Consider the following 24194-nt stretch of genomic DNA (forward strand, 5'->3'; position numbering starts at 1 on the left):
CTTTCTTACAGTAAATGACCCTGCACCTGTCTTCCTGGTTTGTGCACTTACGAAAGAATTATTGTTTGATGGAAGTGTTGCTGAAGGGTGTAACAATGACAAATTGGACCTCCACTTATAATGAGAATCTCGGGGCTGTCTGCAAATAAAGGTCTGAGCAGAATATTTTTTGAATAATTGGGAATTACATACATGTAAAAATTTGGATATGAAAAATGTAGTCACAGATGGAAGAAGCCCTTGATTCATCAGACAAGTTGCCTTAAGGAAAAATACAATCATAACTAAACATTAAATCTGCTGCTTAAAATATGTTAAGGCTTTTAAGCAAACCAGGCTTTTAAACTCAAGGCAATCACTTGGTTCTTTGCTCACAGTAGTTTGGATGTATTTGTGTGAAAATCGGAGGAGACTCCAAAAAGGCCAACAAACAATTATGAATGATCAGCTCTAGTTTTTGATTCTTTGCGATTCCTCATAAATTATATGAGGCCAAGAAAAGGTTAATTTGACCTAAGTGAGATTAATGTCCACGGCCTTGTAAATTTCCCATTCAGGGCGTTGAGTACCATACTTTCAGCTAAGAATTTTGAAGTTAAATCTTTTTTTTTTTTAAACTTTGGTCTTAAATGAAAATCTTTCTCTTAGATTGTATTAGCTACAATCTCAGATATTTCATGTTTTATGTAAAATGACTTAGCAACAACAGCAAGTTTTAACGTGTGAGCAACTATTTGCTGGAGAAGTCAATCAACAATGTTGTTCCCATGAACACGTCTCCAGTTCGAAGAGGTACAGTCTGATACATTTATCTGCCTGTTTCTGTTTACCCTGCACTTATATTGACATGACTGAGTACAGTGTTTTTCAAACTCCAAGTCATGCTGTATTAATGAATAGTGAAATCAAAATACAACCAGCATTTAAGATCTTTTTCTTTATGAACACTTAAAACCATATATAAAGTAGAGAGAATAGTAAAATGAACTCCTATACACCCACCCAGATTTTAAATATAGCAGGGTATTCACACTTGCTTCTTATGTCCTTTTGTTCTAACTTTTATTCCTTGGGGAGGTTTCTTCAAGAAAATTCCACACAGCATGTTAATTTACTTCTACATATGCCAGCATGTATCTCTAAAAATATACAAGTATTTTCTTACACAGCAACAGAGCCCATTATTACACTAAAAAAGCAATAATTCTTGTATTGTGCATTATACTCGTGTCTAAAAAAGTCTTCTTATAGCTGGTTTGTTTGAATTAGGATCAATCAGCATTTTAAAAAATGAAATAGAAAATAGATAAGTAAATATCTAATGGCATCACGTGTAGCAAGGCTCATTACTGTTTTATAAAAGTTTTTGGTATGTGTGTATTTGTGTCACTTATAAAACGTATTTTCTTACCATTGGTCATAGCCACGGAAGCGTGAACACCACTGGTTTAGAGATCCTCTCCTTTACTCGATAGGCTCTGGGCAAACTTCTGTGTCCAAAAACACTTTCTGCAGTTTAAGATGTATATACAGAAAGGAGAGCTCTGTATCTTTACTTTTACTGTTCCCTCTGACTAGAAGTCCTCTCGCCATGATGTCTACTACTTAACATCTTCCCCAGCCTATGAGGGCTGAAATATCATTCCCACTATGAAACCTTCTTCTGTTCTCCTGCCTGGCTATCATTTGGCTTGTCTCTTCTTCATTCTACTCATCACACTGCCTAATGTAATGGTTATCTATATACAATATGTGTTTTATCCTGTCGTATAAATTAAGCTCATCAAATGTAGTATGAATAATTTCTTTGCCCTGAGATGTAACTTGTCCCGTGCTTTGCTTACATTAAGCATTTAACAACTGAAAAACTAAGTTAGGAATTTGGGACACTGGCCATAGATTAATAGGCAGAAAAGATGTTGGGGTCAAAAACTGGACCCCAGGGAGAGACTGGAGAAGAACCCAAATTCATGAGGTTTAGACTCGATTATGAAAAGCAACAACAATATTGATGGTAGTAACATTATTTTTCACAGTTTCCTATGCGCCTGTAAGTACGTCACTAATATTCCCAAATAATCCTGGGAGGAAAGGGTAGATATCACCAGTTTTACACATCAAAAAAAAAAAAGCAGTTAAGTACTTCTGCAAAGTCTGGCTTCTAAACTGTTAAAATTCTGTTCAGAGGCTATTCTATTTACTGGGATGGGGACCCCTAATTTTCTAACCAACAGTTGAACGCATTTCATAGTTCAGAATAACTTGAGGGAGAAACCAAGGATGCTCAACCTGGGCTCCTCTTCCACTTTGTCACATCTTCTGGAGACTAAAGAAATCTGAGAACAACTTGGTTACGTCTGGACTGAAAAACAGGCAAAACCACTCTTTCTCTCTTACACACACACAGCACATACCTTGCATGTGTTAACAGCTAGTCATCCTTCAGACCTCAACTTAAAGATCCCTTCCCTGGAAACGTTTTTTGATTCCCAGGTGAGGCATACTCGCTCAAGGAAACATGTCTCTTTCCTTCAGAACCCCTGTTTCAGTGTTTAATTCATTTAGTGTGATTATTTGATTAATATCTGCCTTGTCCCTTAGAAGGTAACTTCCGTAACAGTAAGGACCATGCCTGCTTTTGCCCATCATATTTTTTTCTACACTTAACTTGCTGCCTGGCAGAACTTAGGGGTTTAATAGTGAATACATTCATGATTGAATAAATGAATGCCTAGACAAATTTCATCAGTATTGCCTCATACTTCAAGAGGAAGCCTGGTACAAGAACAGAGAGAATCTTGGTTGTGGATTAAGGGTTTCAGAGCTAGAAGCAAGTAGAAAAGAATATGCATTCATTCTCACTACTGCCTCTACCAGCCTCATTGATTCTGCAACCACATGCCTTGTCCTTCCTTCCATGACATTGGTTGGACTGTCTGGATTCTTACCTAGTCAATCCCTTCACTTTTGTACTGGATCCCATCCCGTCTTGCATATTCAATGTACTCTTTCTCCGTCTTATGCTGCATTATCAATTTTTCACCCCTTACTGCAGCACTGTCCAGTAGAATTTTCTATGATGATGAAAATGTTCTCTGTGCTGTCCAATACAGTAGCTACTAGCTATATGTGGTTGAATGTGGTTAATTACTAAGGAACTGAATTTTAAAATTTATTTAAATTTAAATCTCCACTTCCCCTTCTTTCATGTACTCTTAAACTTGCTTCGCTCAATCATTTAGCTCAGCATGTCACCAAAATGGCTCTTCTAAGCATCACCAGGGACCTCTGAGTTGAGAAATCCTATGGTCAATGTTGAGTGCTCATTTTACCAGAACAGCAGCATTTTACATGGTTGATAATTCCCATGGTTGAAAGGTTTCTCTCCGTTATTTGTGAACTCACTACTCTCTCTTGGTTCTCCCCCTACCTCTCTGGCTATTCTTTCTCAGTTTCTTGTGCTGGATTTTCATCTTCGCATCCTCTAAATACTGAAGTGTCATAAATCTCAGTCCTTCGACCTCATCTTTTGTCTATCCATATTTTCCTCCTAGGTGCTTTCGTCCATTTCTCATTCATTTCTATGGCTTCAAATAATAGATACAGACTATAAACTCCCAAGTGTATCTTTAGCTCTGAACTCCAGACTTGTATATCATACAGCCAACCCCCTACTCAAACTTGACATTTGGATGTCTAACAGGCACTTCAAGTTTAATATTGCAGATTACTTTTGATTTCACCTTTTAAATCTGCTTTTCCCTCAGTCTTTCCCTTCTTAATCAGTGCCATCTCTATCTTTCTAATTGCTCAGGTCAAAAATTTTGGAGTCATTTTTGACTTACATCCCATAGCCAATCCATCAGTAAATCCTCTTGGTTCTATTTAAGTAGAGTGAGGATCTGACCCTTTTTCATTCTCTCACCTGCCACCCCCCTTCTCCAAGCCACTACCATCTGTATGTACTCTGGATTATTGCAAAAGCCTCCTCACTGGTCTCCCTACTTTTATTTATCCTATTCCCTTAAAATCACCTTTTCAAACAGCAGCCAGTGTAATCCTTTAAAAATGCAAATGGATTCATATCACAACATACTAAACTTTCCAGTGGTTTCCCATCTCATTCTGAATAAAAATCAAAGTCCTTACTACAACACTCTGCATGATGAGGCCCAACGCCCACGGTCCCCGCCACCCCCTTTGCTCTTTCTTCTCATCCACACCGTCCTCATTGTTCTCCGAGGGGGTTAAGCATACCACCCTCAATTCCTTTCCCCTTATTTATTTTACATCACAGTTCTCATCTGTCTTCCCAAACTAAACTTTGGAGCCAATCGAATCAAAATCCAGACTTGGTCTCTTTTGTTCTCTGCTGTATCCGCATCTCAAATAGTGCCTGGCACTATTTGAGAACACTATTTATATGTGTTCAATAAATCAGTGTTGAATGAGTGAATAAATTATATCCTAGTGCCTAGTAGTATTACCCAGAGTAAATCATTTAACCTTTTTTTGGATCTCATTTTTCTCATCTCTCAAAGGAGAAATGAGCTGGATAACCTCCAAACACATTTATTCAGTAATTATTTAATGCAACCTACCGTGTGCTTGGCACTGGGTAGGTGCTTCCGCTACAGGAAAAGGTCGCACGGTTCCTGCTTTCAAGGAGCTCCTTGTCGGGCTTCCGGAAAAAACTTCTGAGCTTTCACCTGGGAATGCTTAGAATACAGCTAGGTGAAGAGGGCGCTGGAGAGTTGTCTGTACTTTTGAAGCCTGTTCTCGGCTTCCCACATAACTCCGATTGCCCCAACAGATACTGAACCGGCAAAACTTTGCTGAGAAAGCTGCTCTGAATTGTGTTTGAAAATACATACATAACTTGACTGTCAATTAGTGTTTTTACAAACTGAGATGGCATATTACAGTACTGTTTTAAAAGTTATGTTTATGAATCGAAACCTTTGGGTAACTTGGGAACTTGTAACCCAAATTTACATATATAATATGCAAAAAATCTTTTAAGTTGATTTACATGCACAGGGTACCCTTCCAGGTCGTAAGGCTGGGGGCCTCCTATTTTATCCCCAGATTTGGCTCAGGACTTTTTTTTTTCAGGACTCTTAATTATACTGTTATCTTGCTGGTGCATTTACTGAAGGAATGGGTGGGGTGGGAGTTGGGGAATATAATGCGTTCACCGCCAGCTTTAAAACTATACGACCTTCGTTATAATCCATCCATTTCGTAAAGCAAGGCACTGCTCATGGACTTAAAAGTTGTACCTCCGTATACCTTTACACTGTCCCCTCGCCCCAAGCACACAAATCACATCACATTTAACCTTGGAGGCCCCTAGCACAGTGCAAAGGTCCTTAACGTTCTTCCTGTCCCACACTTCTGACTATAGTACGTTCCTCTCAGTAGGCGCGGCATCTTCGGCTTGGAGCGGGAACCGCGTAACGTTGGCTACAACTCCCGCACTCTGCAGAGAAAAGTCCCACACTCCGGGTTCTTCAGAGTCGGCTCTTCTCGAGAGTTCCCGGGTGTTCTCGCTAGTTGGCCCCCCGCAAGCCCTTGCGCGAACCTGGGAGGAGTCGACCTCTTCCGACTCTACCAACTGAAAAGTGAAGGGGTGGAGAGACTGAACATGCTGACGTGAAGGAAAGAGAACGGAAAGAGACGCTCCCTGGAATGATATATCAAGCTACCTTGTAATGCACATATCTCGTGGGGATCATATGTCCTGGGAGAAACAGGTTTTTCAATCTTCCAAGTTATAACAACACGTGTCTCCCCCTACGTCTGGCGCGCCCGGCCTTTGGTCTCTCCCGCGCCGGACGACCCCGCGGTCACGTGCTCCCCCATCCTTGCCCAGCGTGCAGCCTACGGTGGGGACGGCGGAGCAATGGCGGCCTTGCTGAGACCGGCCCGCTGGCTCCTCCGCGCTGGGGCGGCCCCGCACCTCCCGCTCTCCCTGCGCCTTCTAGCGGGCGGCCCGAGGCGGCCGCACGCCGCCTTCTGTCCTCACGCCGCTCGCGCCGGGCGCGTTGCCGGGTGAGTGTCCGGCCGCTTTGTCAGCCCGCCTGCAGCGCGGCAGTTCCTCGGGGTCGTGGACGTGGGCGAGGGCCGGGTCCCACTTGTGCTCTTTCCACACCCTCCTCGCTGCTCCAGGGCCAGGCGTCCCCGGGCCTCGTATCACGCTCCTCACCGGGGGGTTTAGGGTGACAGGGTTGGTCGCCTTCGAAGGTTACGGCCACGGACGTGGCTTGCTTCCGTCATGGATCCTGCCATCGCCGCCTCGGACTCGGTCACCCTGCCCTCGGGTTATCGACGTCCTAAGAAGCTGAGAGGGGCTTTGAAGGCTGCTGCAGGGGGTCAAGTGTTACTCTTCTATGATTGACCGGCTCGGGTGTTGTCCCACGTGCAAGCGTTATTGGTGCTTAGTAACCAACTACGATTTAAGTTTCGAGAGCTTTCTTTTTGGAGGGAGGATAGGTTGGGAATTTTGGGTGAGCAAAGGGTAATTTAAAGGTGGAAGTTTAATTATCATCAGTGTGGGCTTTTGCCTCCGTTTTCTTCAGTGGAGTTTACCTCAGTATTTACGAAGATGTGCAGTGGGTTGGGAGTCGGGACAGTAGACTCTGTAAATGTCAGTGAATGTGTAAGTGGACACATTCTAGGCACTCTGTGAGAACTGGGGGTGCAAAGGCAAATTAAGTTCTCAGTGGGTGTCAAATATGTGAATAAATGCTCTCATGGATTGAGGTTTATCAGGGGGTAAGTTTGGTATAGACTTTGCCAAGGAGAGGATAAGGAAGCTTGATGAAGGTGTTAATTTGAGTAGTATTTTTTTTTTTTACATCTTTATTGGAGTATAATTGCTCTACAATGGTGTGTCAGTTTCTGCTTTGTAACAAAGTGAATCAGCCATACACACACACTTTCCCATATCTCTTCCCTCTTGCGTCTCCCTCCCACCCTCCCTATCCCACCCCTCTAGGTGGGCACAAAGCACCGAGCTGATCTCCCTGTGCTATGCGGCTGCTTCCCACTAGCTATCTGTTTTACGTTTGAGTAGTATTCTGATCGCCTGAGAAGGGTAGATGGGCACTGAGGTTTTAGAGTTGAAGAAAAACTGATTTTGAAAGACGAGTGTTTATAAATAGAGGTACTTTGGGAGACAGCATAAGGACTAAGAGCTGAGGATCTGGAATAGACCAGGGCTGGACTGTGGGCTTCTCTATTTGCATTATGCCACTGGACAAGTTACGTAACGTTGACAGGCCTCAGTTTCTTTAGTTATAAGATGGGAGTAGTAATAGTGTTGGTGACATTGCATGAGGTTATCTATATAAAGCTCTTAACATAGGGCCTGGTTCCTCGTAAATGCTGTATTAGTTACTATAATAGTAACAGTAATAGCTGTGATTGCGTGGATTTTTTGTGGTCCTGCTTGGAAACCTACTTTATGTGTAGAATTACATGGAGGAAATGTTTTATGACTTCTTAGCAACTTAGTTATACATTTTTGGAATGTAGTCTGCTTATGACTTGGAGCCTACCTGAATTTTCTCATTAGGCCTGAACAGTTAACCTTTAGAAGTTGTGCCTCTGCTTTCACAGATCTACACTTCTTGGCTTTCAGAGAGGTTCTTTTGAGAAAGTTGTGCCAATGATTTATATTTTTCTAGTCCTTAACATCCCTGTGAGGCCAGGGGAGGGTCGATGTTACAGTTCATCTTCGCTGTTGCATTTGAGGAAAACAGTAGGGGGAACACAATCTAGTAGAGAGGGTGTTGGTCTGCTCATCAGACCTGGGTTCCATTTACTTGCTGCATAACCTTACCTAGCCTTTTTGATCCTCAGTTCGTTGTCTGTGAAGTAGAGGTAACAAGGCCTTTCCCTCTTCTTTTAAAGCTCATTTCTTGTCATTCAGGACTCAACTTAAATGCTATCTCTTCAGAGAGGCCTAACCTCAACACTCAGTGCAAACCCTATTTTAGTTGTATCACAGCATGGCTCACTTGTCTGATATTATTTATCTGCCCGCTGCTTGTTTCCTTAGAACTTAGTCTTGTTCACCATTGTGTGCTCAGCTCATAGCAGGCAGTAAAGAAGTGTTTGTTTTCTTGTTCTCCTGGACTCTGAACATTTTCTATACAGTTTCCTACCCACAGCCTGTAAGCATGCTCACATCTTTCCCACCTGAAAAACAAAACCTTTCCTGAAACTGGACTTAACTCCACATGCTCCCCAGTCTCTTCTTCCTGTCTGTACTCCTGTCTCCTTCATTTCTTCACTTCGAATTTGCTCTTTGACCCACTGCAGTCACACCACTGGGAATAGCCATCATTGTTTTATTTATTAGCTTTTTATTATGTATTTTTAAATTTTAGAACTTATGTGCCTTCAGGAACAATTGCAAAATATTGGGGGGGAAAGCAATAAACTAAAAATCACTCTTAATTCTATCACCCACAGAGAGCCATTGAGATGTGTGTATATATATATACAGAGAGAGAGAGAGGGTGCTTTTAAAATTAGGCATGTGTGAGATGTAAGTTTATTTCATTTAATTTTTTAAGGGACTTCTTAACCAGATCCACTCTTGGTTTTTTTTATATAAATTTTTTTATTTTTGGCTGCGTTGGGTCATTGTTGCTGTGCGCAGGCTTTCTCTGGTTGCGGCGAGTGGGGGCTATTCTTCGTCACAGTGTGCGGGCTTCTCATTGCAGTGGCTTCTCTTGTTGCGGAGCACAGGCTCTAGGTGCGCGGGCTTCAGTAGTTGTGGCACGCGGACTCAGTAGCTGTGGCTCGTGAGCTCTAGAGGGCAGGCTCAGTAGTTGTGGCACATGGACTTAGTTGCTCCGCGGCATGTGGGATCTTCCCGGACCAGGGCTCCAACCCGTGCCCCCTGCATTGGCAGGCAGATTCTTAATCACTGCGCCACCAGGGAAGCCCCCAGATCCACTCTTTAGGCCTTGACCTCTGACATTACTGTCTCCCATTTCCCCCTTAATGAAACCCTTTTATTGGCATTGAAGATGACACCACTCTTTCTTGATTTTATTCTCTTTAGAATTTTTCTCATTTTGTTGCATCCTTTTTCCTCTGTTCATCTCCTAAATGCTGATATCTTTGGGGGGTGGCGGTGGTTGTCCTTAGTCCTTTTGTTTTCTCATTTTTTTTCATTCCCTTTGGGTGACCTCTTCCATTTTTAGGGCATCAGCTGATACCTGCCTATCTGATGATGGCAATATTTTCCCTCCTGGAGGTGCCTGCCTGCTACTAGGCACCTCCACTTGTTGACCTATAGGTACTTCAAACCCATACTTCTCAAACTGGATTCATCACTTTGCTGTACACCAGAAACTAACACAACATTGTAAGTCAACTATACTTCAATTTTTTTTTTTTTTTTTTTTTTGTGGTACGCGGGCTTCTCACTGTTGTGGCCTCTCCCGTTGCGGAGCACAGGCTCCGGACGCGCAGGCCCAGTGGCCATGGCTCACGGGCCCAGCCACTCCGCGGCATGTGGGATCTTCCCGGACCGGGGCGCGAACCCGTGTCCCCTGCATTGGCAGGCGGACTCTCAACCACTGCGCCACCAGGAAGCCCTATACTTCAATTTTAAAAATAAAAAAAAAAAGAAAATATCAAACTGGATTCATCTTTCCTCCCAAGTCTGTTCCTCGTGCGTCCCCTGTTTTAGTGAATGTTGCTATTTCTGTCAGCTTTATAGAAATTTTTCATTCATATTTCTTTGACACTTCCCTGTTCCCATCCTCCCTCCTATGTATTGATTGCACAAATGATTAAGTTCTGTTAGAGCTACTTCATCTGGAATGATTTCCCTCTTCTTCCAACCCCTACTTTATTCTGTAGTTACCCTGGTAATTTGATCTTGTCATTTTCCTACTTAAGAATTAGACACTGTGGTGGCTCCATTTGTTCCAGGATAAGGTGCTTCATGATCTGGAGATGCCTCTGGAGCCTCACTTCTTGTGAGTTCATTCCCATGGTGTCCTCTGTGCTAGCCATCTCAAACTACTTCAGAGTCCTCCACAGCAGGGCTTCTGAAACCGTAATGAGCATAAGAATTCCCTGGGGATCCTCTGAAAATGAGGATTCTGACTTTGTAGGTATAGGTAGGGGACTGAGATTCTGCATTTTTAACAAGCCCTCAGATGATAAAGGTGCTGCTGGTCTGTGAACCAGCAAGGCTTTGATGGAGCACGTTGCACATCTCTTTACCTTTGACTGTGATGTTCATTGTTGGGATGTGTCTCCTCTTCTCTGTTTAATCTCTGTTGCTGGCTTCTCCCTTTGACCACTCCCTTCTTGTGCTTTCTCTCAGATCCGGAATCACTAAAGCACCCATTAACACTATTGCATGTGTACCCACCAGCACTCCAGACCTGGTTGAAGGTTCCTTGAAGGCAGGGACTTTGTCTTACTCTTTTTGCCTCCCCTGGTGTCTGACTTTGTGGCACATAGTAGATGTCAAATGTTTGTTGAGTAAATCAATGAAAATCTTAGATATTGAGGGAGGAGTATTTGTGGGATGCAAAGGAGTTTGAAGGGGTACTTAACCCATTCATGTAGTGCAGTGGATCTCCACAAATTCACCCTGATCTTGATTTCCAGGAATGTCTGAGAAGGACAGATGAGTATTATTGAGTGAAATTATTAGAATTTATTAATACTTAGGTGCTTCAGAGGAAAGGTAAGCTTTGAGTTAAATCAGTTTGGAAGCGGATCTGGATTGATGATTATCTTAAAGGTGAAGAGCACATATTGCCCTATGACAGAATGATGTGACTTCTAAAATTGAAAGGAGAGAAAACTTTACCTTGTTTACCTCTCATTAAAAAAACGTTCTCAGCACATCTTAAAAGTCTGTCTGGGTCCTTTGGAGTTGCGATTCAGCCTCTGCTCCCTGTGGGTTTAAGTTTATCAATTACAGAGGACTATGATAGGCACATGTACAACATGTTATATTTGTGCTATCCATAGAGAGGAATATAATACTGTGGCATTTCAGAGAGAAGAAGGAAAGAAACATTTGTTTTGTGGTAGGGGATTGCTCAAGTTTAAGAGGCCATGTGGTAATGAGCAGTCAGAATGTTCCAGGGGAAGAAAGAGGTGGAAGAAACTTGGAGGCCATACTTTTATCCTGTGTGTCTACGTGGGGTGGGATGTAGTGGAAGTTGATACTGCAAAAGTCAATCAATTTCTTTTTTTAAAAAAATAATTTATTTTTGGCTGCGTTGGGTCTTTGTTGCTGCACGTGGGCTTTCTCTAGTTGCAGCGAGCAGTGGCTACTCTTGGTTGCGGGTACGCAGGCTTCTCATTGCGGTGGCTTCTCTTGTTGTGGAGCACAGGCTGTAGGCACGCGGGCTTCAGGAGTTGTGGCACACAGGCTTAGTTGCTCCATGGCATGTGGGATCTTCCCGGACCAGGGCTCGACCCTGTGTCCCCTGCATTGGTAGGCGGATTCTTAACCACTACACCACCAGGGAAGTCCCCAATCAGTTTCTTAAAGCTACCAGCGTTGATTAGAAAGTTGGTCGGAAGCCGTTGGAGGCTTTTGAGAAGTACAGTTCTTGACAAAGTTTACAAAGACCCTAGGAGAAATAGGGACTGGGGATAGATAGACCAGTGAGGAACAACATTGATACATACTGCAGATTAGGCTTAATAGGGCCACAACTAGGTGGTGCAGAACTGAAGAAAAGATACTTCCTTTTCTGAAGGAAAGAGAACAGGAGCTTGGAGAGAATGTTAGAATTAGGAAGAATTGATTTGGAGATTAGGATAAATAATAGTACCTTTGGGGTAGATCTTTACCATTGTCGAACTGTGTTTGTATGAATTTATCACACACACGTTTCATCTTCTGTGGGTTGATATTACAAGTTAGGAAACTGAGGTTTAGAAGGGTGAAGTAATTTATCCGGAATCTCCAGTTGGGATTCAACTGCAGATGCTGTGATTCTCAGTTCCCAAGTGCTTTGAATATGTTGTGTTTTAGGTGCTAAAGGGATTACTTATGGACATAAAAACATTTTTTAAAAAAGGCAATACATAATACAGTATAAATTGAGGAATTAGAGACTATCACAAGTAAGTAAGCACATGATAAGATCTCAGAATGTAAACTCTGGAGGGCATCTCTAGAATAATCTAGTCTATCCCACTCTTGCTTTATATTGATAGATTCTACAGAATATCTTGCTCCACGTGACATCTAAGGTCCCAGCCTGGGTAACTGACTCTTGTTAGTTCCTGTCATGGCTGAGACAAAGGAGACATCCCTTTGGACTGGAGGAGCCTGAGATGGAGGGGACATCTGGATAGGTGGAAAGGAATGGCATTGGTGTTTCAAGTCAGAAGACTGTTACCAAGTGTAGAAGGGTTGCAAGTGACTTTTTTACTCTGAAGTTCTGTGACTTACCGTAGAGCATAAAGCAGTGTTTGGGGGACAGCTTAGCTGGGCAAGAGTTTTCGGAGAACTGAGGTCTTGGAAAATTCAGGGAGAATTTTTCAGGGAGAAAGTTCATTGTGACAGCTTTACAAAAGATTTTTTAAAAGATCAAACAGCAGATATTTATTGAGTACCTTCTATAATAAGAACTATTTATTGAGCACTCTTTTGTTAGGAATCTTATTTTTTATGTGATCTTTACAAGGTAGGTACTTTTTCTCACTTGAGGGAACTGATGCTTAAACCAAATACCTTTCCCAGAGTCACGTACCTGTTAAACAGCATAGCTTGGATTTCAGTAGGCCTTTTAAAATAAGTCTTGTACTTTCTGCTAATACATTTTTAAAAGAAGAAATGATGTAGTTAATATTTATTATGCTTAATTTGCTGGGTCCTTTATGTATACTTTTCTCAGTGTTGCCCAGACCTTGGGCATTTGTGTACTGCCTTCACTTTTTTTTGCCAAATCTAGTACTACCTAAACTATTATTTATGTTTAGCATTTTTCTTTTCATTGGGTTTAGGTTTAAACTGACATTTTATAACTTAATTTTGTTTTAAGCAAGAATTCTAGGAAGATAAAGAGCTAGATGCAATAGTTATTTTAAACTATTTATTGAAGTAAATAAAACTACAGAAATAGAAAGTCTTTTTTCTACATGCTATCTAAAACCATTTTCCTGGCAGAAGTGCAATATTTTGGGAAACACTGCATTATCTCAGTCTTTGTGATATTCCTGTGCGGTGAATACTATTATCTCTGAGATTTTACAGGCTTAGAGAGAGTTGTGGTAACTTGCCCAAAGTTACATATCTTAGAAATGGCAGAGCCTGAAATCAGGACAGTCTGTTTGTTTTTTTTTTCCCCTTCCAATGAGAATGTCTTGAATGGCCTAAATTTTGCATAATGGCTAACCGTTTATCCTTTTTTTTTTTCATATAATTAGAGACTTTTGGCTTACAATTAGTGATAGTTCCCAGGAAACATGGCAACAGATATAAAAAGAATATGTTAGACATTTCTTATTGGAATCTAGGTTTCTATTGAGTCTGGTGTCAGCAAATTTGGAATACTAGACTTCTCAGTACAAGCTCTTCTGTTCTTAAGCTTCTTTCTTTTCTCCTTATAATATAGACTTTACAGTTAGGGGCCATGTTGGAAATTCTTAATTTTTTTAAACACATAAAATATTCCTGTTAAATTTGACTCTAAACAAGAATTTTAAGGACAAAAATTAGGAGTAATTGCCAAAATTTCCCCTCCTTATCCCAATAACCATTTTACATTTTTACATTCAAGCCCACACTCTGAAAGCTGGTGTGTTTCCACTATGCCATGGAGCCTTCTGTTTTTGTCTCTAAGATTGTGCTTATCAAGTGTTATGAAAATGATACATAATACGTTAAGATGTATACAGAGGATTAATCGAGACTCTGTAGGGCTCTTTTACATGAATTTTTCTCTATTACATGGAAGTGAGAATTAACAAATTGTACTGGCAAGACTTGTTGCCTGGAATTTGCAGTTAAATCAGGTGGGAGCCTTGGTGATTCTCATCTCCGCGCCCACCCTCTAAGCTTCAGTCTCTCACTTGGACTGCTGCAACAGCTTCCTAAATGGTATCTCTATTAAATTCTTGCTGCTGTCTAATTTTTGGTCCACCCTGCAGCTAGACTGATCTTTTCTAAACAGAAATATATCATACCACAACCCCTGCTTACAAAACCTTCAGTAGGGTTATATACAGTTTTGTACTTGGAATGAAATCTGTATCCAGAATAAAATCCAGACTCCTTACCTTCGCAATCCTCCATGATCTAGCCCAGCCGTCCTCTCCAATCTCATACCATCTGTTGCTCACGCACTTGGTCTACTGACTGTTCTACTTGGCCTAGAATACTCATCCTCTGATATCTGTATGGCTGCTGCCTTTCATCCTTAGTTAAAAATTTTGAGTGTCATCATCTTTGTACATTTAATACAAAGTAGAACCCTACTGTTGTTTCATTGGAGTCATAGAACTTAATACAACTCGTGGGTTTTGTTGTTTTGTTTAAGTTTAACTAATTGATTATCAGGTTTACTTACTAGATAAGTAGAAAGGCTGATCCTAGCACAGTGCTTTATACATAGAAGGTGCTTGATAAATCTTCTTTGAATCAATAAATGAAAGAATTTAGGTGTTGTGATAAAAGTAAAAAAAACAGTTATAGGATCCTAAAGAGGCAGTGGCATGAGACGGTTTTGGGGGAGATTGATCTGGCAGTTGTATGAAGAAAAGCTGAAGCCTGAGAAACTAATATGAGTTTTGTTGCAAAAATCCATGTGTTCTGGATTGAACAAGGAACTCAGAAATAAAGAGGTATCTGAGGGCTCAACAGATGCGCTGTGGAGGATGAGGGGGATTGAGCAATTATCCTAAGATTTTGAGCTTGAGGGAAAAATGTAAAGGTGGTGTAGTCAGTAGCAGTGAAGAAATTTGAAAGGAATACCAACCACTTTTAGGAGGAGTCATTGTTTTTTGAATTTTTAACATGTTAAAACTTAATTGGAATCAGTATATACATAAAATGTATAAAATAATTATATACTGCAACCAAGTTGGGTTTATTCCAGGTGTGCAAGCCTGGTTCAAGGTTTGAATAGTCAATTGATGTAATCAACCATACCAACAGACTAAATAAAGAAAACTCAAGTAGAATAGTTAAAATAAGGGATTGGTGAGAACATAAGAGAAATTTGGATACCTATTGCCTACAGAATAGTTCAGCAAAATATGCTTCTGTGAGAGCAGCATTGTGAAAATCAGTCTTGTATTTTATAAGCATGTCATAAAATCCAAATCCTGTCGTTATCAGCCATTGTAGACTTCCCCTTATCTCGTCTCACATTCCCTGCCTAGGTTTAATTTTTACCACTTTCCAGTGTGAACTGCCTGTTGCAGCCAGATTAGTTTCCTTGATGCCCTTCCGCCATGTTGAGCTCATTTCAGAATGAAATTACCCATGTACAGGTACAGGTCCTGTCATTTAACTAGCTTTTACTGTGACTTTGGGCAAGTTACTTTACTTTTCTTATCTGTAAAGTCAAGATTATAGTCCTAATTTTCTATTACCTTGCATGTCTTAAATGCGTAATAAACATTAGCTACTGACTATACCTATTCTATCGCTGTATCTTTAAACTCTGATAGCTCTAGAGTGATGCCCAATTGGCTCATAATAGCAGTGAAAAAGGAAGAAGAGAATAGGGAAGGGAGAGTTTTAAAAATGTATGTGATTAGTTTGATGTATATTCAGAGTTTAAAAGGAATGAATAACAGTTCAATAAAAAGTTTACTTGAAAGAAATAAACACTGAGACTATCCAAAACATACAAAGAACTCTTAAAACTCAACAATGAGAAAACTTAATGACCTAGTTGAGAAATTAGCACATCTGAACAGTTCACCAAAGAAATACTGAAGGCAAATAAGCATATGAAAAGATGCTCATATCATATGTCATTAGGGAATTGCAAATTAAAACAACAGTTAGATACCACTACATGCATGTTAGAATGGCTAAAACACCTATGGCATCTGTGGTGAGATGTGGGGCAATAGGAACTCTCATTTATTGCTAGTGGGGATGCAAAATGGTACAGGCATTTTGGAAGATAGTTTGACGGTTTCTTACAAAGATAAATAAACATAAGCTTACCATATGATCCAGCAGTCACACTCCTAGATATTTACCCAAATGAGTTGAAGATTTCTGTCCACACAAAAACCTGCACATACATGTTTACAGTAGCTTTATTCATAATTGCCCAAAATTGGAAGCGACTAGTATGTCCTTCAGTAGGTGAACTGATAAGCAAATTGTGGTACATCCAATACAGTGGAATGTTACTCAGCACTAAAAAAAATGAACTATCAAGCCATGAAAAGCCACAGGGGAACCTTAAATGTGTATTGCTAGGTGAAAGAAGCCAATCTGAAAAAGATTACGTCCTGTATGATTCAACTATATGACATTCTGGAAAAGGCAACACAAGACAAGTAAAAAGTGGTTGCTAGGGGTTCAGGAGGAGGGGGAAGGGATGAGTTAGGTGGAACATAGGGCATTTTGAGGGCAGTGAAATATTCTGTGGTTCTGTAGTGCATGTCATGTATTTGTCAAAGCCCATAGATATGTACACACAGAGCGTGAACATTTTTGTATACTATAGACCTTAGCTAATAAAAATGTATCAATATTGGTCATCATTTGTAACGAATGTACCACACTAATACAGAATGTTAATAGAGGAAATTAGGTGGACGGGGAAGAGGGTCTAATACATGGGAACTCCGTACTTTCTGGACAGTTTTTCTGTAAACTTAAAAATGCCTTGAAAAAGTAAGGCATTGATTTTTAAAAGTGACAGGCTTAATAGGGGAGCCTGTTAATTAGGGAACCCATGGAAGCCTGTTTATAATAATCTAGTCCTTGTACCTTTTTGAAATATGGACGCTCAACTATAAAATCATTATTTTTTTCACTAAAGAGTCAAAAAACACTAGCACCCATTATAAAAAAACAACAAAACCTGAGAAAAATAACTTTTTAAATGCCAGATTTTGCCAGAGAAAATTCATGGGTAACCTGGAAGTTGGTTGTGAGTGCTGGAGTCTCAGGAGGGAACCTGAGAAATTTAACTCAAAAATATAAAGGAGCCATTTATGACACTTGGGTGAAATGATAAAATAATTTTCCCTTATGTGTTTACATCACTTGGTCATCAGGTTTTGGAGGCAGTGCATTCCAGCTTGTTCAGGCCTGATGGTTAGGTTCCTACCTTGCATGGACCCACCTTAACCCCTGCACTTGTTCTTTCCTTTCTTTTCTATCACAACATACCTATCGTTCTAGGCTGTGAACACACCCTTTTTCCTTCAGGGTGTGTTCAAGTGAATTTAAAAATAAATTCTGTGTCAAATAAGAAATGTAGAAAGCGCTGCCATGTGAGGAAGCACTGGAGAATCTTTTTTTTTTTTTTTTTGTGGTACGCGGGCCTCTCACTGTTGTGGCCTCCCCCATTGCGGAGCACAGGCTCCAGACGCGCAGGCTCAGCGGCCACGGCTCACGGGCCCAGCCGCTCCGTGGCATGTGGGATCTTCCCGGACCGGGGTACGAACCTGTGTCCCTGCATCGGCAGGCGGACTCTCAACCACTGCGCCACCAGGGAAGCCCTGGAGAATCCTTTTGAAGAGTGAAGAATCCTTTGACTTAAATATGTAACTCTTCCCCTCCCCAGTTTATTTTATAGTAGATTCGTGTTTTGACTTAACTAATTAAAGCCAAACACACGTGAAGGAGACTTAGCAGCATTAAAGATTTATTTTGTGAGAAAAATTAGCTTTAGAATGTTCAGCATGCAGTGCTGGTTTGTTAACGTCTCTGTTTTCTGCCTGGATTTTATTTGTGTTTGTTTGAACTTACATTTTATTTTATTTTTTAATATTTATTTATTTATTTTGGCTGCACAGGGTCTTGGTTGTGGCATGTGGACTCTTAGTTGCGGCATGCATGCGGGATCTAGTTCCCTGACCAGGGATCGAACTCGGGCCCCCTGCATTGGGAGCGCAGAGTTTTACCCACTGGACTACCAGGGAAGTCCCTGATCTTACATTTTAAAACTGCATTTTAAACAGAGGTTTTATTTTTATGCCCCTTCACAGTTTATCAGATTTGGGTTGTGTAAAAAACATTGACAAATACACTTCACTACAATTTTGAAATCTCTTATGTTATTAGCTTTCATTGTTGAACAATATTATTGCACACTCTCCTGAACCTGACACATTGTTCTGGGTGATTTAAAATAATATTTTGTGTTTGCCTGACTAACAAGGGCATAGGTTAGTAACAGCCAGACAAACAGCCAGAGAAAACTTTTGAAAATAAGGGATAAGTATATGTAGGCATGTATCTTCTGTGGTTTATAGGTAAAAATCTAGCATTTAATTAATTCAGTTCATTTCACTAACTTTAATCAATTAGCCATCTGCAAGTGCTGATCATTAGGCTTCTTAACTAAACAAGATAAGACATTGTCTTGTTTAGTTACTATTTTGATTTTTTCCATTGTTTTCCAGTCTACTGATTTACATAGGTGGAATCATTGATGGCCAGAGTGATTTGTCCCAGGTCACAGTGGTAGAATTTCTAGTGGAGTATCAGTTACTGCCTCTGTGTTTTACATAACCTTGTTGTGAAACTACTGGTGTAGCTTTCTTTAATGTAACATCAGGTACTTAATCATTCAGTTTTGTGACTGGTTTTCCAGGTTAATAACATAGGATAGGAAGTCAACAATTTTATTTTTAAACTCACTAGTATGTAAATATTTATTTTGGTAATTGTGGTAAAAAATGTGCACATGCTAGAAAAATGTGATTGTCATCCTAAACGCATTCTCAAATTAGTAAGTAGAGTGTTTTTACATTATACTTAGTTACTATATACTTAGTATTATTTAGTTATACTTACTGGCTACTTCTGAAAAGTCTAAGATATTTGGAGGTAAAGATGTAAATCTCTGAGAATTAGATAATTTTGTGTGAGATTTGAATGCACAGAAAGAGTTTAAATTCAATTCAAAGATTTATGACAGGGTTTCCTTCACACATAAGGATTATTTCTAAGTTTGATGTTTGTAAATCAGGTAGAGCCTATTTCTACAGCGTAGAATACCTCTGATTTCACGTTTTGGAGCGTTTGGTCTGCATGCTAGACCTCTTTTATTAAAATGTTGAATGGTTTAAAGGTTGTTTGCTTTTTATACATATGTACTAGTCTGACCTTAATTTTTTTTCCTTTTGACTTTCCCCAAATTAATGATGTTTAACAGCAGAAATCTAGTTTTATATTTGTTGGTTACAGTTGTTAAAATGATTAGAAAAGTATACAGTTAGCATTTTGACATATGAATTGAGAGTTGAAACATCACTGTAAAATGTTTCAGATTTATTTAGAAAGATGGGAAATTCTTTCGTTGTTAATGATCCTTTAAAATGTATAATTTTAACTTGGAAATTGGTCTTCTTAATAATTCATAATAAGCAACACCTGGAAAGCATTTGAAGACTGCTTTAGAATTTTTCAGAATTTAGATATATTTTATATCTCTTGTCTCATTTGCAGAGGTGAGAAGAGCTTTGTAGCATAATCTTCATTTTCCTTCACTGACTTGGTTTTGGTTAAGGGAGATTTAAAAACACTTAAAACATACTGTATTATTGTCTTAGTTTGAGTTGATTCCATGTGAAAAGTTATCCAGATATTGTCAAACAGTTATTCAAGAGGTTAATTTGCATGCAATTTATGTGCATGTGACTTCATTTAAAGCAAAGGTCAAAACTTTCTTCCCTACCAATTTATACTTCCCTGTGCATTTTTGCTATTGTGCTATGAATTTAGGTATTTAGTAACTAATAAGAAAGCTTTGTATAAATTTTACTCACAAAGATGACCTATGTGGTTAGTAGTTGACATAGTTTATTTCTAATTGTCTTTCATTTTGTAGAGAGCTACTGAGCCAAGCCAGGCTGTATGCCATTGCTGCTGGAAAAAAGAATTATCTTCAAGAAGAGGCCACTTCTTCTCATAGAAGGAATACCAGTCAGTTTGATTGGGCTCTAATGAGGCTAGATAATTCTGTCCGAAGAACTGGCCGCATCCCTAAGACTCTTCTACAAAAAGTCTTTGATAACACCTGCCACTCAGGTATTTCAAGATTTTCTGTTAAAAAAGTTGAACTTAAGTAGTGGTTTGGTGGTAAGCTCATTATAGAGCACATTACTTGATACTTCAAAGTTTGTTATTTCTATTCATGATTTTATGTTATGATTGTGATCTGTTTTTCCAACTCATCAGAGCAAAGTTTTGAGTAAAACATTTTGTTTTGCATGTTTATTTCAAAATTAGCAAATAAAAATGGTCTTCTCCCACAGTTTATGAAGGAATCACTTTGAGTGGTAAATTTTCTTGGAAGATATTAGTTTTTCTTCTGTTGTATAGTGTCTGCTTTCCCTAAGATAATCACATATGACAAATTCCCAGAAAGACTGATAATCACTCTTTCCCTTTCATTTTCACTTAGCTATTAAAATTTATTTGAGTCACTTATGCAACTTTGATAATCTGATAGAAACTTGCCCTCAACACCCCCCCCAAAAAAAAAACCCTAACCACACATGCTCACACAAAAGCCCACGTGCAAGCCACACACATAATTTTGTATATAGTTTGAGAGCATTCACCAGCTTCCCAAAGCCCATCCATGATTTCAGTCACATTAAGCTGTAGAATCTAATGATGAGGGATACTAAAGAAGTATCAGTAATAACTTGCATTTAAAGACAGTTTTTATCATTTTCTCTCTTTGATTCATTGAGTTGTACGGCTATCACCGCAGTCAATTTTAGAACATTTTTATCACCCCCAAAAGAAACCTCCATACTCCTAAACATCAGTCCCCAGACCTCCATCCCTTCCAGCCCTAGGCAACCACTAGTGTACTTCCTTGTAGATTTGCTTATCCTGGATACTTTATATAAATGGAATCATGCAATAAGTGGTTTATTTTTGTTTTTGTTTTAAAGTCAGCTTTCAGAGACATGTGGATAAAGGGAGAAGGAAGTTAATATTTTGTAGAGGATTATAAACCTAAGTTGGATATTCTTGGGTTTTAATTGTACTGCTTTGTACTATTTTCATAAGATACTGAGAAGTTCAGCCTTTCTATTGCAGTAAGCACTAGGTTCTTTGTAGTTTTGCAGATTGTATAGATTTATAACCTTAGCTTCCGTAAGAAAACAGATCAGTTTTAAAAACTTGTAGTAACATTGTAAATGATACTTGTTGATTGGGATAGGATTTTTCTGATTTATGAGTATTCTTTTAATATTATCTTTAGTGAGGCAGGAGATTTTAAAATATTTACAGATTTCAGCTTAAGTTTTGATATTTATCTGCATGGTATTGTTACTATGTTAAATATTATACGTTAACCTGTTTTCATAGGTAGCCGAGGTGGTAATCAAGCCTTGCTTCTGCTGCGCAGCTGTGGTTCTCTCTTGCCTGAACTAAAGCTCTCAGAGAGAACAGAATTTGCTCATAGGATATGGGACAAACTTCAGAAATTGGGTATGATTGTATGAATATATGATGTGTATGAAGGGTGTAGATACTTTCTCTTTTAGTAAAAAAGAATTTCTTTTCATAAATGCTGTAGTTCAGTTTTATGGAAGGGTTTTACTTGATTCATATTTTTTTGTGATATGACTTATTTGGTGAGTTATAGTGACATCTAGGGGCATTAAGAATAAAATAATTTTTCATAACAAGTATTACTTTTAGGGTAAGTTAAAAAGAACGAAGTAGAAAGACATTTAGTCTGTCAAAGTTATAAGTGCACATACTATTTGACCAAGCATTTCTATTTGTTAGAATTTATTAACATATCAAGCATTTCAGTGTTTTAATATGTTTATACTTAAAAAAATTCCTTTTGACGTACAGTTGATTTACAATATTATATTAACTTGAGGTGTACAACATAGTCTGTTTGTTAGAGTTTAGATAGATATACTCACATGTGCAAAAGGATATTCTTCATTGTAGCTTGTTTGCAAAAGTAAAAATTGGAACCAACTCTAATGTCCCTCACTAGAGGTTTGGTTAAATAAATTATGGAGTGTCTGTAAAATGGAATACGGTGCAACCATTAAAAGAATGGAGTTCTTCATATACTAATGTGGGGTTTTCTCCAAAATATAATTAAAAATTAAGATGCAGAACAGAGTGTATAGTTTGATACCATTCTGAAGAAAAATGTTTATATGTGTATGTGCATATGATATTAAAATATTTCTGGAAGGATGATAAACACTAGATACAATTTTTACTGTATACTTTTTAAAAAAATTATAGTTGATTACCCTATACTCTTTTATACTTTTTCATTTTGGGGCTATGAATAGTACCTATTCAAAAAATAAAATAGTTTAAAAGATCATTTGATAAAATTCAGTGTTCATTCCTGATTTAAGAAGATCTTAACAAAGCAAACTAGAAATATCTATATGTCAGTAAGTCACATAATTTAAAAACACATGTTGAACTGGGAGAAATATTTGTGAGAATGGTTATATTCTAAAATAGAAAAGAGCCCTTACATAGTAGTCATAACATTAATACCTCAATAGAAAGATAGACACGCATTACTTTCTATTATAATTGTTCACAAACATGTCTTTTCTCTATACTGTATATCCTTTGTGAGAGTAGAATTCATAACATCTTTGTTTTTCTCTTTGCCGGTAGAATAATGCTTTGAACTTACTACACTTGTTAACTAGTTGTTGAATTAATATTGTTAGAAACCTGGTAGATGGCCACCGTGACTCTTGTTCACAGACTTTTTTTAAGCTGCAAGAGATTTTTTTAGCTTAGGTAATATGTCCAAAGTTACAGAATGAGCTGTGACAGATCCGAGACTGGAACTGAGTTTTCCAGACTAAAGGGGATTCTTTAGTCCCCTTTAGTCTGGAAATGATAGGCTCTCATTTCAATGTTGCCATATGCTAAATTTTTTTTTTTTTTTTTTGCGATACGTGGGCCTCTCACTGTTGTGGCCTCTCCTGTTGCAGAGCACAGGCTCTGGACACGCAGGCTCAGCGGCCATGGCTCATGGGCCTGGCCGCTCCGCGGCATGTGGGATCTTCCCGGACCGGGGCACGATCCCGTGTCCCCTGCATCGGCAGGCGGACTCTAAACCATTGTGCCACCAGGGAAGCCCTAAATTTTTAAAAATAGAATTACTTCTGGTGTACTTCTTGGCCACATCATGATAATATATGTCTCCTTAAGTTTTGTTATTCAGGTTATTTATCTTTTCTGGAGTGTTCTTTTGTTTCTTACTCTTTAAGTCAATCCATTTTTCAAGCTATAATTTAAATCCCTCCTTTCTAGAGTTTTACCTCCAGTCCCAATTAGTGTCTCATCAGTTTCCTGCATTAGAATTGTGAGTTTGTCTTTTTTTTCTTTGGCTGCATTGGGTCTTCATTGCTGCACGCGGGCTTTCTCTAGTTGCAGTGAGTGGCAGCTACTCTGTATTGTGGTGTGTGGACTTCTCATTGTGGTGGGTTTTCTTGTTGCGGAGCACGGGCTCTAGGCATGTGGGTTTCAGTAGTTAGGGCACGCGGTCTCAGCAGTTGTGGCACACGAGCTTAGTTGCTCCGCGGCATGTGGGATCTTCCTGGACCAGGGATTGAACCTGTGTCCCCTGTACTGGCAAGTGGACTCTTAACCACTGCGCCACCAGGGAAGTCCCTGAATTTGTCTTTTTAATAGATATTCTTCTCTTGGAGGCTGACGATCTTATCTTATTCATATTTAGATCTTTGTCATGAACCTTCCAGTGTTTTGCACATCTTGGGTACTAAAGTAGTAATAGTTGAAATTGTAGAAAATGTTCAAGCAAATTTAACTTCACTTCAAAAAAATTCAAATTCTACTTCATTAAATAGTAAATCTGTTAATATTAACATGGTTCAAATGCAAAAGGTTCAATAAAGTTTATAGTGAAAGGCTTTGACCTATGTTCCCCAGACACCCAGTTCCACTCTTGGGGCCAGTCAGTCAAATCTAACTTAAAAAAAATTCTCTAAGAAAATAA

The 24194-nt window shown here is 39.2% G+C and overlaps 1 protein-coding gene and 1 long non-coding RNA gene across 2 annotated transcripts in view; one reads left to right on the top strand and one right to left on the bottom strand.

The window, feature by feature from the left end:
- LOC137205672 (uncharacterized) overlaps nt 1-5639 on the bottom strand; it is a 38021-nt gene extending 32382 nt beyond the window's left edge. Inside the window, exon 1 of the long non-coding RNA XR_010934248.1 lies at nt 4602-5639. This is a non-coding gene — a long non-coding RNA (uncharacterized lncRNA). The remainder of the gene's footprint in view (nt 1-4601) is intronic.
- A 232-nt stretch (nt 5640-5871) lies between these two features.
- The window catches only part of LRPPRC (leucine rich pentatricopeptide repeat containing), a 104102-nt gene continuing 85779 nt past the window's right edge, over nt 5872-24194 (top strand). The window contains exons 1-3 of the mRNA XM_067703110.1: nt 5872-6054; nt 20040-20239; nt 21539-21661. Of these exons, the coding sequence (XP_067559211.1) occupies nt 5906-6054; nt 20040-20239; nt 21539-21661 (472 nt within the window). The 5' untranslated portion in view covers nt 5872-5905. The remainder of the gene's footprint in view (nt 6055-20039; nt 20240-21538; nt 21662-24194) is intronic.

Source organism: Pseudorca crassidens, chromosome 14 (genome assembly GCF_039906515.1).
Source record: "Pseudorca crassidens isolate mPseCra1 chromosome 14, mPseCra1.hap1, whole genome shotgun sequence".
NCBI classification, from domain to species: domain Eukaryota; kingdom Metazoa; phylum Chordata; class Mammalia; order Artiodactyla; family Delphinidae; genus Pseudorca; species Pseudorca crassidens.